At 50.4% G+C, this 13,238-nt stretch overlaps 1 protein-coding gene and 1 long non-coding RNA gene across 5 annotated transcripts in view; both read right to left on the reverse strand.

Moving 5' to 3' along the window:
- Positions 1 to 1,900: 1,900 nt before the first annotated feature.
- Positions 1,901 to 4,238, reverse strand: LOC146544852 (uncharacterized). Its single transcript, XR_014881833.1, has 2 exons — positions 2,670 to 4,238; positions 1,901 to 2,577 (listed from the first exon to the last, which is right to left on the reverse strand). It is a non-coding gene; the product is annotated as an uncharacterized LOC146544852 (long non-coding RNA).
- Positions 4,239 to 7,304: 3,066 nt separating this feature from the next.
- Positions 7,305 to 13,238, reverse strand: part of MEIS1 (Meis homeobox 1) — a 93,774-nt gene continuing 87,840 nt past the window's right edge. For 3 of the 4 annotated variants that reach the window (XM_085218764.1, XM_085218763.1, XM_085218766.1), the window contains 3 exons: positions 12,434 to 12,492; positions 11,073 to 11,162; positions 7,305 to 8,863 (listed from right to left, as the gene is read on the reverse strand). In XM_085218764.1, coding sequence (XP_085074890.1) covers positions 8,580 to 8,863; positions 11,073 to 11,162; positions 12,434 to 12,492 — 433 coding nt within the window. In that variant the 3' untranslated portion in view covers positions 7,305 to 8,579. Of the gene's footprint in view, positions 8,864 to 10,788; positions 10,885 to 11,072; positions 11,163 to 12,433; positions 12,493 to 13,238 lie in introns of all 4 variants that reach the window. The other variant, XM_085218765.1, reaches the window with a different exon arrangement.

Consider the following 13,238-nt stretch of genomic DNA (forward strand, 5'->3'; position numbering starts at 1 on the left):
CCTAACACAGGACTCTTCCTAACACAGGATTAATGACACATCTCCTTGCTTGGATGCTGAGCAAGACCTGCATCAAATAATAATAATATTTTTTTAAATGAAAGAAAAAAAAATATTGTCCTGCAACTGCCTTGCCTCTTGCAGCAAAGCCATCCTCCAGCATAAGAAGGCTTTGCCAAAGAAAAGATCTTCCAGCACCTACAGTACACAAAAAAGAGAAGGGGTCCCCAGCCGAACATGGAGGAAGCAGGAGGCAGCAGCAGCCCCGTGGGTCTTGGGAAGAGGATTGCCTCCTCCTTTTCCCCAGCAAAAAGGTCTCCCAGCTGCTCCCAGCATATGTCTGTGCACAAACAGGGACACCTCTCCAGCACTTTGGACACTACCCCGGAGCAGAGCTGAGCTGCCACCAGCTTAGCACAACCCACAGGGAGCCTGGTCCTCACTGCTGCCAGGCTCAGCAAAGGCTCAAGGAGGTGCTGAGCAGGGCTAAGACCTCACTTCAACCTGTTCTGTATATGCTCTTCTCCTGATCAGGTTTTGGCCAAAATCCCACACTAAGTACCAACCAGCTTTCAACAGAGTCCCATCAGAACGAAGGCCTGACTGATTCACAGCCATACTCCGCAGAAAGCTAAACCTGAGTACACCAGCAAAAGGAGGCACTTACAAGTTCCAATCAGGAAAACCTTCTGTAAGTGTAGGAGCAGTGGGAGGTCCGATGTGGCAAATGGGAGGGCTGGTGCCATCAGGGAAGAGCTGCTGATAAACTGGTTAACAAAGCTCAGCTGTTAATTCCGCTCAGGTGCCTCAGCCCCTGGGCACCACCTGCTGCCACAAGATCCCAGTGATGGGGAAACTGAGGCACAGACAATAGATACGTTGGATTCTGCTGTTCTCTGACTCTAGCAGGACCTTGCAGCTCCCACCCAGAGAGCTGAGCTACCCCCAGCCAAGTGCTGTCTTCCTGCATCCCGTCCCATAGGCACCTGCACTGCAGCAGGGGATGTTCTGGGGAGCTCAGAGCCCATGCAGCCCTTACAGTGCAGCAGCCAGAGGAGCGCAGAGCCACAGCAGTTTGAGCTGGACCAGAGGAGGGATGAGCCCTTGTATTGTTGCATGGTCAGATGTTGCTGTAATGGTCCCTAAGCTGAGGCTTGGCCTCTGTGGCAAGGAAGGAATCCGAGCATTATTACTCCGAGCGTTTAACTGTGCATAAAGCTCCGTGTGTGGTGGGTTTCTAAAAGCAGACCCAATGGCTTGCGAGCCTGCTCTGCAAAGCAAAAAGTGGGAGCTTGCAGAGGGATGGCCCAAACCTCACCCAAAAGTGATGGGGAAGGTGAAGAAAACATCTCAACCACGTCCGGTGCTGAGCTGGAGCTGGGATCGAGGGCAGCAGCTCCATTTCTGCTTTTGGGATGGATGCAGGAGTAAACGGAACGGTGTGAGCCCACCCCCTCAGGCATCGGTCCCAGAGAGCAGCGTGCAGGTGGCCCGGGATGGCAGCCCCACATCGCACGCAGTTACGCGATGGGAAACGCACGGTCTGACCGGACCGCAGCTCACACTGTGCCTCGGCAACTGTTCGCAGGGCTTTAGTAAACTCAGTGCAATTGCAAAGATAGCCCCGTTCCCGTCTTTGCAAACGGTAAAAGCACGGGGTGTGCTTCTGCCGGCTCCAATCGAGAGAGCAGGAAAGAACTAAAGGGGAACGCGTTCCCTTGTGCTGGGGCTGCGCGGAACGGTTCCACTCTGCAGCCGCTTTGCTGGGAAAGCAGATCGGCTCCGGTGTTTGTGAACTACCTGGGAAGCAAAGCTGATCGAGGAGATTCCAATAAACCCGCGCTAGGAAAAATAAATAAATAAATAAAATAGATATATAAAGAACGCCTGGGAATGCCGGTTATGTGTCTTAACATTTCTTATTGAAAATTGGGGAGTAATCAAAAGCGCAAAGCCGGCGCACAGCTGCGTGACGCGCCGCAAACGTCAGTCGGGGCTGAAGTCACCTTTCAGTTGGTTTCTGCATTGGGCGATCAGCGAAAGCGCGGAGAGAGAAGCGTTGGAACCCTCAAGGGTTCGTTTCTCATTTCGGAGCTCGAATTTTTCCCCTCTAAAAAATCCTCAGCGAAAAGAAAGGGGTGTCTTTAAAAAAAAAAAAAAAAAAAGAAAGAAAGAAAGAAAAAAAGAGAGAGAGAAAAGAAAGAGAAGGAAACTTTAAAAGTTCCCTTGATAGTTACAGATGGTTTAATCTTTGGAACCTATTATGTGTTCATTTTCCCTTCAGCATTAATTACATATAATTACCACCACTTTACCCGTACTCTTTCAGAAACGAAATCTGTTTACGTTTTCCGCGTACGCCGTATCAATGCCCGATTCCCAGAGCGTCTCTCCCGGGATCGGGGCTCCCCTTCCTCGCCCCAGCGAGCGGCGGACCCGGAGAGGAGAAAATCGCTTTTCTTTCATACAGCTTCGTGACTTTTAAACTCTGGAAACGATTAGGCGATCGGCCTTTGAAGAGAGACAGGCAACTCGCCGGGCCGGCAGCGGGACGCTCCCCGACGTGGGCAGACGGCACTGCGCGGGATTTGCGCGGAGCTGTGGCCGTGGCTGCGGGCAGGGCTGGGGCGCAGCGGAGGGCCGAGGGCCGCTCTCACCTCTCGGCTCACCTTGAGGGCAGAGCGGAGCGAAGGGGCCACCCCCTGGGGCTCCGTGTGAGCGGTCTCGTCCGTAGCACCGTGCTAACCGAGACCGATGGCTGCGGTCGGGAGGTGGTTCTCACATCTCCGCTTCGCTCCCACCGATAAATAAAGCTGACCAGCCACCGGCGGGAGCGTTTAGGTCGAGCCTGCTGTCGTTATCTTTCTGATGAAGCATTCGACCTCCTCTAGGCGCGCCCTGGCCGCAGGTGCGGAGCCCCAAAGCTTCCCTATGGGCACCCTCGGACGGGTGCTCCTCTACGGGCCGGATGTCCCCTCTGATCCACCCCCCACTGCGGGTGGCCCTGAGCTCTTTTTGGGTGTCCCTACCCCACCTTCAGGCTGCCCGCGCCCCGACACTTTAACCCCCATTTTGGGGGGCGGCCATAGTGGCGAACCACAGCACTGCTCTGCGCCCTCAGCGCTCCTTTCCCCCCTGTTCCATAGGTGAAGGTTCGTCCGTCCGTATTTATTCACACCGCGGAGCAGCGCGGATGTTCCTTCTCATAGCGTTATAGCGGGGTGATCCCTCCTTGCTTTAAACCGAGCGCCTCGGAATAAACATCCCTATTCGGGTAGAAGGGTAAGGCCGGAGGGGGGGGCTTTTATTTATACCTTTGACATTTAAAAAGGCGTAATTAATTGGCGCTGCCCGCGTGAACGTGGTGGGGAGCGGCCGAGGGGGGGAAAGAGCCGAGCCCGCCCGGAACGCTGCGCGTTTTTTTCCCCCTTTTCAGAGGTGTCATCAATCACCGGGGTCGGAGGCAGCGGAATTGTAAAGATTCGATAGATTAAAATGCAAATGAAAGGTAGAAAAAGAAACATTAACGTGGCAATCAAAGATTTAATAATCGTAAATCACGGCGGGTTGTTGTTTTTTTTTTTTTTTCTGTCTTTCTTTCTTTCTTTCTTTCTTTTTTTTTTGTTGCAGCTGCAGTTTGTGTGGTTCTTGTTGTTTTGTTGTTGTCAGTTGTTTTTTTTTTTATGTTTAAATCATCTTCGTTCTACAAATAAATAATTTCTGCAACGAGACCCGTTTCTCACTCTTTTAACCGTGGGCCGCTGCGCTCGGTGTTGTTTGTTTTTTAAGATGAGCCCAACTGCGAACCTTCGGACCTGAGATGGGGGGGAGAGGGGAAATGCGGTGTTCGGTTCGTTCCCACCTGAAATCTCAGCGCCCCACCGCCGGGCGTCGGAAAAGCGGAGTGGTAGTGAAGTTAATTCGGAAATGCGGCTGTTTGTGCCGGAACGGAGGAGCGGCGCTCCGGTGGAGCCCGACGGGAGCACCGACCCTCATCCCCGGGCGAAGGAGGAGGGAGAAAACACAACGCGAAGGAACGGGAGTGGCATCTCCGGAGCGCAGAGCTGAGGGTTCGGCACCCTCCGCCCCGCAGCCCCCAATGCGGGGTTTTGCGGAGAGAACGGAGGGGAACGGCTCCTTTCGTCACTTCGGGGAGCACGGAGCGGAGTTCGTTCCGTGGGACTCGAGGAGAGGAAGGAGAGGGGTTGGCTGCCAAAAGAAAGCTCCGTGGGGCGAAGGGGAGTGGGGGGAGAGGGCAAATGAAAAGAGGAGGGCGCGCAGAGGGTACGGCTCGGTACGCTGCTGCCTGGCTGTGAGGCTTTGCGCGGCGCTGCTCGGCAGAAACAGCTCCCGAAGAACGCACATTCTCGCCCCGGGGCAGGTAGTGGCCCAGCAATGATTCGGGGCAAGAACTGACCAACCCTTTATTTTTTTTCCCCCGTTCCACTCAGTGTAACCCCGCTCCCATTGCCTTAGCTGGGGCCTTTCCCTCCCTCTCCCGACCCTGCTCCGGGGGTCCCCAGGGCCGGCCCCGCTCCGGGCGCACCGGACTTGTTGGCTGCGGGGGGGTGCGGGGGGGTCCCGCCGCCCCCCGCAGCCCCTGACCCCGACGTGCTCGGCGCGGCCCCATTGATCACCGCGGCCCCCACCCCCTCCCTTTATGAGATAATGCAATTACAAACATCAATAAGGAGCTGCGAGGGGAATCATTATGCGGTGACAGTGATAAATGACGGTGCAGAAATAGCATGCTTTTTTTTTTTTTTTTTTTTTTTCCCCTAACAATCCAGGGGCTTTGGGGGCTGAGCACAGTCACCAAGGTAACAGATGACATCCAAAATGGCACCAAAGGAAAAAAAAAAAAAAAAAAAAAAAAAAAACAGTCTTTCTTTCTCCTTTCACTCTTCCCCCCACAGCTCTTTTCCAAAAGAGTTACTCGGGGCTGCGGGAGCAGCTGCCGCACGGTCGTGCGCTCATTGCCACGAGGCGAGCGGGACGGGGGGGGTCTCAGGGATGGGGGCACAGAGCTCCGGGTGCGGCACTGAGAGCCCCGCTGTGCCCCCGGCCGTGCCCGGCGCTCACCTCCTCCGCTGCCGCCTCCGGGACGGGAGGAGCGCGGAGTTTCCGCACAGCAGCAGCGCTCGGAGCGCGCTGAACACTGCACGGCCCCAAAGTGCTTCAAAGTCCCAATGGCTGGGAAGGCTGGGGAGGGGGCACAGCGGCCGGGTGGGGTTCTTTCCGCACCCCCTCGCGCACCGCGGGGCATTTCCAAGAAAAAAAAAAATAATAATAGTAAAAATCCGAAATAATAATAATAAAACACGTTTTAAAATTGTAATTAAAAATATCGACGTGAAAAGGATGCGCAAAACCTGCCCGGAGGCCGAACAAACTTTGTCCCGGCGGCCGAGGAGGAGTGCCCCCCGCGGCACTCTCCTGAGCCCCCAAGAGATGGCAGTCGAAGCCGCCTTTCCTCCTCCTCCTCCTCCTCCTCCTCCTCCTCCTCCTCGTCCTCCTCCTCCCCTCTCCGCGCAGCATTGCGCGCAGTCCCGCGGGGCGCGCACCCCCCCCCCCCCCCCCGGGCCCCGAGGAGCTCTGAGCCGCAGCCGGGCCGCCCCCTCCCACCCCCCCCACCCCTCCGCGGCCTCCCCCGGAGCCCTGAAAGGAGGGTAGCTAGGAAACAGCGAGCGGCCCGAAAAGGCGGCATTTCCAACGTGTAAAATGTTCTTAACGGAGCCATTGAGAGAGTGCAATAAGGCGTGAGGGGGAACTAATCTCCCCATTTAAATGTTTGTGGCAATTTTATCTAAATGAATTTTAATGCTAAACGAGGGATAATTCCCTATTTGTAACCCGTTTACTTCTCTTTCCTGTGCCTCTGAAGCCGTCGAACATCGGGCGATGAACAATAACAATAAAAATACTGTCGAGGCATATTCTTCGTTTCGAGCGGGTTCTAATTACAGCTGATTAAACGTCTTGGGATGGGGCGGTGGGGTTCGTAGGGGAGATGTCGTCGTCCCCCCCCCCCCGACCCTCCTTTCCAATCCCCCCCACCCCCAAAATAAGGGCCCACGCAGGAAGGGCCGTGCGGAGAAGGGACGCGTGTGCCGTCCGCGCAGAGGGCGGTTTGTTTGCGTCTTTCGAGAAACATTTTAAAAAAGGAAAAACAACAAACCAAAACCAAAAAAAAAAAAAAAAAAGTGTGCGGGGTAGGGGTGGGAGGGGAGGGGGAAAGCAAAAAGGGAGCGGCATTCATTCACGTTTTGGCAGAAAAGTGTCACTGTGCCTCTGACAAAGCGGGAGCTGCGATGGGCCGCCTCTGCGCGGTGCGTCGGCCCTTTAATAAAAGGGGGAAAGAAGAAAAGTGAGAGTTAAAAAAGAAGGAAGGGAGGAGGAGGAGATGTGAGTAAGGGTGGAGTGGGGGTTGAAGGGGGAGGACCCCCACTTTGGTGGCTTGATTCAGAGTGCTGCGCTGCCTGCTCGGCTGCGCCCTGCCCGCGCCCTTATCGCAGCATCAAAGCATCACCGAATCGTTACTGTTGGAAAAGACCACGAAGAGCATCGGGTCCGACTACCGACCCACCCCCACCGCGCCCAGCTCCTGCTTCCTGCTCCTACCCTGCTGGGAACACTCTGGGATGCGCACTGCCTACGCCTGACCCCGCATCGCCAACGCGTTCCCACCGAGATGAGAGGTGGGGGGCTGAAGGTGTCCATCCCTTTGCCTTTATTCAAACATCGGTGCCATTTCCCCACTTGCACCAAGCACTTGGCTTCCTCTTGCTGCGATGGCTGTGATTTCATGGAAGCTCCGAGCACTCAGGCCTGGCTCATAGCAGCGTGCAGCCCCCGGCCCAGGATCCCCCCGTGCAGCACTTGGCATCCTCACTGACAGCCATTTCCCGGCCAACGTTTCCAAAGTTTGACTTTCCTCCTCCCTTAATGTGCTCAATTCCAGCTCAGCATAGCAGTGGCTCAGGAAATGTAAGCTGCGCATTAGAACTGTATTTTTTTTTCTTTGGAGGGGGGGGGTGTTAATACTATTCACCAATTTCTTTGCGGAGAGCTAACAAACACCCTACGATATTTCCTAACGGGCAGCGTCCTGACAGCTCCCCCAAAAAAAAGCTTCCTTATGCAGTGCATCATTGCCTATACACGCTTCAAATGTGAAGCAGCTACTCTCTGATGGCCAGTGGTGGTGGCACACCTCTGGAGCTGCCCAGCTCCCAGCTGGGGCAGAACTGCCACAGAGAGCAGAGAGGGGCAGGAAACAAATTTTGCAAGCAGTGGAGTCACCATGACAAAAAATAATTTGTTTTTATTTTAGATTCAGATTTCATTACTGCACTCAAACTACTACAACTGGGCTTTGAGTTATTATACAATCCAAACTGTTTCAATCAGAAACTCTAAGACTCAGTGTGCAATGATTATTATTAATAATAATTAGCTCCTTGGTTTCTTGATAGAAAAAGGCTATCAACAAGCATTTGTTTAACCACAACAAAAGTATAATTAGCTTATCCCACTTAGTAAATCTGTATGCATGCCAACTCATACCAAACTGCTACTTTTACAAAAAATTGCAATAATACAGATCATTTTTCCAGTCCTTTTTGCACAAAATTTATTTACAATGTATACATAAATGCTCCATGATGGGACTATGGAAAAATGCACACATGACCGATGCTTTGCCCAGAAAGAAAGTCAACATATTAAAAATAAATCTTCAGTCCATGTTTCGAGCTGCATAAAACAGGAAGTGATGTACAAGGTGGTGGTTGCTGCATGGGGACAACGATGCTCTGATGTGACAATTAGGCTTCAGATACACTGCCTTTCCGTTTCCATGCTTCCTCCTACCAGTCTCCTTAAGACACTGCCTGCAACAGCTGATTAATCATTGTTGATGACTGCAGTTTTTCCCATCCTTCCCGATTTACATCTGTTCAGGCCAATTCAAATATGGTGAGTAAATGAATTAGACATGCAAATTCACGCCCCGGGCTAGAAAGAGAGAGAGAGAGACGGAGAGAAAGGGAGAGAAAGGGAAGAAAGGGGGAGAGAGGGGAGGAGGAGAGAGAGAGAGAGTGTGCATGGCTGAAATCCTAGGATAGAAGAAAGATTCTTCTGCCTGACATAGTTATTTTAATGCTCTAAAAATCCTGCAAATAAGCCCTTTCTGTCATTTGCAGGATGAGTGTAAGGCTTCTTTTCAATGTAAGGAGGCTTCTGGAGGAAGTGAAGAGCTATGGAAACAACACACATAGTGTGGAAAAATTTCACATTTTTTTTTAAAAAATCTATAAGAAACAACGTAATATGGATAACAGTATAATAGCATTTTACAATATTTCACTCTTTGTTCTCTTAATGTCTTATATAGGTATTTAGCATGTCCCCAGAAGTTGACTTCAGTCGGTGTTTTCCTGCTTGTCAGGGTCCCTGTGAGGAATAGGAACGTCCCTTGGTCCAAAGTCGACGCCAAGAATGGAACTCCATAGTCATTGCAGAAAGACAATGTTTGAAATCTGCCGTCTCTGCGGACAGCGCGCATTCGTTCCCTTAAGCTACTGAGCATGAATGTCCATCACTTGTCCGCTCGCCGCCGGCTCGCCGGGATGAAGCATTGTGGGGCTGGATGCTGACATGGGCATTCCGGGGTGGGGTGGTCCTCCATGCATCATCATCGCTGGGTGGTGAGGGTGTCCAGGAATGTAGGTATGCATGGGGGGGCCGTGACGCAGCTGAGCGGGATGGGGGGGCATCTGGGGCGGGGTATAGCTTGGCTGTCCCATGTTCATACCCATTGGACTACCCCGAGACACATAATCCCCTGGCACACTTTGCAGCCCTGCGGAGAGAAAGAGGCCAGCGTTGGTCAACAGCCATTTATTAATTGAGCTCGCCAGCCCCGCTACTTTGGATCCGTCTGGAGTATTTTTGCCATTCAGAGATGGACTGTACAGCGAGCACATACACCGCTGCACAAAAGCCTCGTATGAAGCTGAAATGGATAGGATTGCTAAGAACGATGTTAAATCAAACCTGTATTTTTAAACACGCGCACACACACACACACAGAAAAAAATCAATGACAGTTATCAATTAATTCTTTCCCTACGATCACTTCTGTCTGAAAAATCAGACGCGCAACTCAGTCAACCTTTCAGGGGTTGGGAGAACAATAAGAAAAATTGGACCTAAAACAATAAAACCTCCCGCTTTCCGTGGGCCTCTGCCTTCTGCTTGGATTGCTGGAGCTGATGGGAACTGACAGGTGTATTGTTTCGGAGAGCTATAAGCTCCATAATCATCAAGGGTGAAAGGCATACGCTATTGCTAAGTAGGTTCAATTGGCTTTAGTTCTAAGTAATAGTGCACCGTGAATGCTCCGAACACCTTGGAATCAGGTCTCAAGGCTCTAGCAATGAATAGCTGCTTAATCTAGCCTAAAGGAACATTTTTGAACTAATGAAAATTGCTTATAAAATATACTGTACTCACAGCTCTTTAATCAAAAAAGATGATAATATTTTTTGTAATAACCTATTAATTTAATTGGTCACGAAGCATAAAATACATCATTTAAATTTAATTGACCCAGAAACTAAGAAACAATATTTAAATTAACTAAGCTAGAAATTTCCATGATGAGGTAATAAGGCTGTTGCATTCCCAAGCTCGGTGGAATGTTTGCACAGCTAATTGTTAAAACTTTGTTCTGACTCGCACCCAGCGAAGACGACTCCCAGACACCCTTGGCCTTGGGAACTTCAAGTGCTCCCCTCCAATAAGCAGGAGAGCAGCAAAGATGTCCAAATAACTGCTCTTAACTCCAGCAACAAAGTGAGAGAAACAGGATTGGGTGCCGCTTGGGCATGGTACCAGTGCTTTAGTGTTTCAAGCTGCTTTACTTCACTTTTTCTTCTTTCTTTTTTAAACAAAAATTTGTATAATGTATTTTCCCCTATAAAAAGACAAGAGCCCAAAAAAAAAAAAAAAAAAAAAATCTGGGACAGTTTTTCTGGGCTTTCTTCACGAGGTCTGCCACTGAAGATTGCATTAATGATCTCTATTTTTGTATACTGAATAAGTCAAATCCATTTGTCACACTGCAAGTGATGGCATACTTAATTTGGATATAGTCAATTAGCCTGGGCTAAGCTCCATAGCCTGCTGTGCACACCTCTATTTTGTATTCTCTCTTTTTCCTTTGCCACACGTAATCCCATTATGATGGACAGACAAAGAGAAATAAACTTGAAAAAAAATCAAAGTTTCGTTGATCGCCTTCCAAAACGTAACTAGCCCTAAGTGAAGCCGCTGTTTATTTTACCTAAAAGAAGTCTCTGTTTGGCTTTTTGGTGTCTTGCAGGTTAGTGTAGAAATGTAACTCATGCATCAACTGCGGTTAGACAGATTTATGACACTTTGGGGACATGCTCTTTCCTCTCCCTGCACTGCTGCAGACTGCTTACATTTTGCAAATCAGTCTGTTGCCATGACGACTCGCTCCCCACCTCCCGGCTGTTTCTTGTTTTGTCATGTGGTCAGCGCTGTGCGATAGCAACGCGCAGAAATGTGCATCGCGCGCGGGGCTCGGGAGCTGGCAAGCTTGCTCAAACCAGAGGGAAAGGAAGGAAACCGGAGGAGACCAGGCGCGGGATGGAGAGGAATGAACAAGCATGAAGCTATGGGCAAGGAGAATGTAGGGAAATGCACAGAGGAAAAATATCCCTGGAACAAAGTGAGAACAAAGACCTCATTCGTACTTACTTCCCCCTGGCTTTGCCATTGGGTACCTAGGTGAAGGTTACATGTAGTGCCACTGCCCCTCCATGCCCATATTCATGCCCATTCCACTCATAGGTCCTAGAGGGAGAGAAAAATCCAAGAAGATGCCAGGGAATGAGCAAAGTCAACAGATAGTGCCGAAAGCCCCTTTTCCAAACCGCAGCCCTCTGAAGGAGCACGGTGCCCTGGCGGCGCGGGCAGAGGACAGGCAGCGAGGCAGGCAGCGGAGCGGGGCGAAGCGGGCACCCAGCTGGGCCGGGCCTTACCTGGCGCTCGGATGCCCATGTGCTGCTGGCCGTCCATCACGAAGCCTCCCATTGGCTGCCCGTCAGGGTTGTAGGGCGTCCCTTGGCTTACTGAAAGAGCACAGAAGAGGGCTTGTCAGCATCCCAAATGGTTGCGTTGGGTCAAGGCACAGCCCCAGCACCTGCGGACTATGAGGGAACCACGAGGATGACCACCACCGTGTGCTCAAATAAGAGAAAAAAACATCTACTGTTCGAATTAGGTGGCCGTGCTGACAAGCCTGCAGGTTTCAGGCTTAATTTCCTCCTGCGAGTTTGGAAGTAAATGAAGTTGGCCATCAGAAAATATTGAGACATGATGAGCTTCGGCTCCAGCTGCTGCTGCTGCTGACGTCAATGCCAAGACTTGTGCAGGGACTGGATTTTACGACTGGAACAGTCACACTGAAATCCCAGTGTGTTAAATTACGTCCATGCACTTTTACAAGAGTGGGACCTGAGCACGTCCCGGCCAGAGATTTACCTCTAATGGCCAAATAATCAGATGTGCTCGAGGAGAAGGCGTTGCCCAAAGGCATCTCAGACAACGATGGATTTAGATAGCTTGGCAGAGAGGCTCAGCAACGGTAAATGGTAAATATGGCCAATAGTTTAAAAAAAAAAAAAAAAAAAAAGGCTCAGGGTAAACGTAAATACCCACAGTGAGCTGCAAGCTGCAGCCCCATGCGGGACCAGAATGTGAAAACTTTGGATTAAAAAAAATCTCCCAAAAAGGAAACCCAACCATTCCAAGATCCCAATAGATACTGAAAAGAAGAGATGAGAGACAAAGGGACCCTATGTGAGTCCCAGTACCTAAAGCCTTGGTTTTAACTGTACATTAAAATCTGGCTTCAGAAGTAAGCTGCCTTGGGTTATTAAAGCACATAAAGCTCTACCTCATTGAATGTCTTTGAACTTTACTGAGTCCCACAAGCGATTCTGACCCCTCTGCCCTTTTGACAGGTAATAAAGTTTACAGCAATTCCACACCAAGCCATGCACCAGGGAGTGGTCACAGGAGCAGAAAAAGCTGGGAGGGAGAACTCAAAACAAATGCAACAAAAATAGGAAGAATATTAATTCCGAATGCGTAAGGAAGCTCTGGTCATTGAGCAGGTAATCCTAGTTTTTTCTTTGAATTTTACTGACTTTTTTCCCCCAAATATTTTAATCATGGAAAACAATTGCCGTTGAATTAAACAAAGCTGGTCTTATTTTAATTGTCAGTCACTCCCAGTGCTCATTTCTCATTTATTTACCAGGTAATGGACCTCCCAGTGCATGGTTCGAGGATGGGTTTTGCCTGCGTGACTCGAATACGGTTACTACTAGGGACTTGCCTGCTCGATTGGACTGGTCTATCATGGGCTGAACTATTCTTCTTCTAGCATTAATAAACCTGCAACAGAAAGAGTAAAGTAGTTGGTTAGGGAAGGGCCAACCCCAAGCCTCGCCCCGACACCGTGCTCCGTCAGGCTGGCGCGGGTTCAGCCGCAGCCGGCCCCTGGCCCCCGCTGACCCCTGGCAGCCCAGGCTTGGGGTTTGGGAGCTGATTTATGTTGGCCTGTTCTTACCACAGCTGGACACTTCCATTGCATCTTTTCATGGGGGAATTAGCAGAGTTTCCAAGAAACAATGCCAGCGACACTCTTGGCGATTCAGAGCAGTGCACAAAAAGTGGGTGACGACGGAGGGATGCTCATAAGGGCATCTGCTGCCTCCTCCTAATTAGTGGCATTTCTGTCTCGTGTCCTCTGACTTCTTTTTGCAATTTTTATTATCAAAACCTTCCCGTACCTCTCGCAAACCTAATTCTCTTTTAATGCCCACTATTAAGATAATGAACTGTGATGGCAGAGCACCATCAAATGAGGGAACGTCTGGAGTTTTATCGCCACTAAGTCACACTGCTGGGGACTTCAGAGCCTTGCATTCCTCATAGCCATTTCTTGGTGGGTTTTTTCCCCCCCTCCTTCTTTATGCAAAGTCTGAGGGGTCAAGGCGAGGTCATAGCTTTACAGTAATTGAATTTATAATCCTGTTTTCTCCAGCTAGGCCTGACCATTTACAGCAAACATCTTGTTAAACTGTAATTACTGGACTACTGAAAATTCCCCCCGAACAATGAAAAGCAGATCTTCGGAA

Source organism: Meleagris gallopavo, chromosome 2 (genome assembly GCF_905368555.1).
Source record: "Meleagris gallopavo chromosome 2, MGAL_WU_HG_1.1, whole genome shotgun sequence".
NCBI classification, from domain to species: domain Eukaryota; kingdom Metazoa; phylum Chordata; class Aves; order Galliformes; family Phasianidae; genus Meleagris; species Meleagris gallopavo.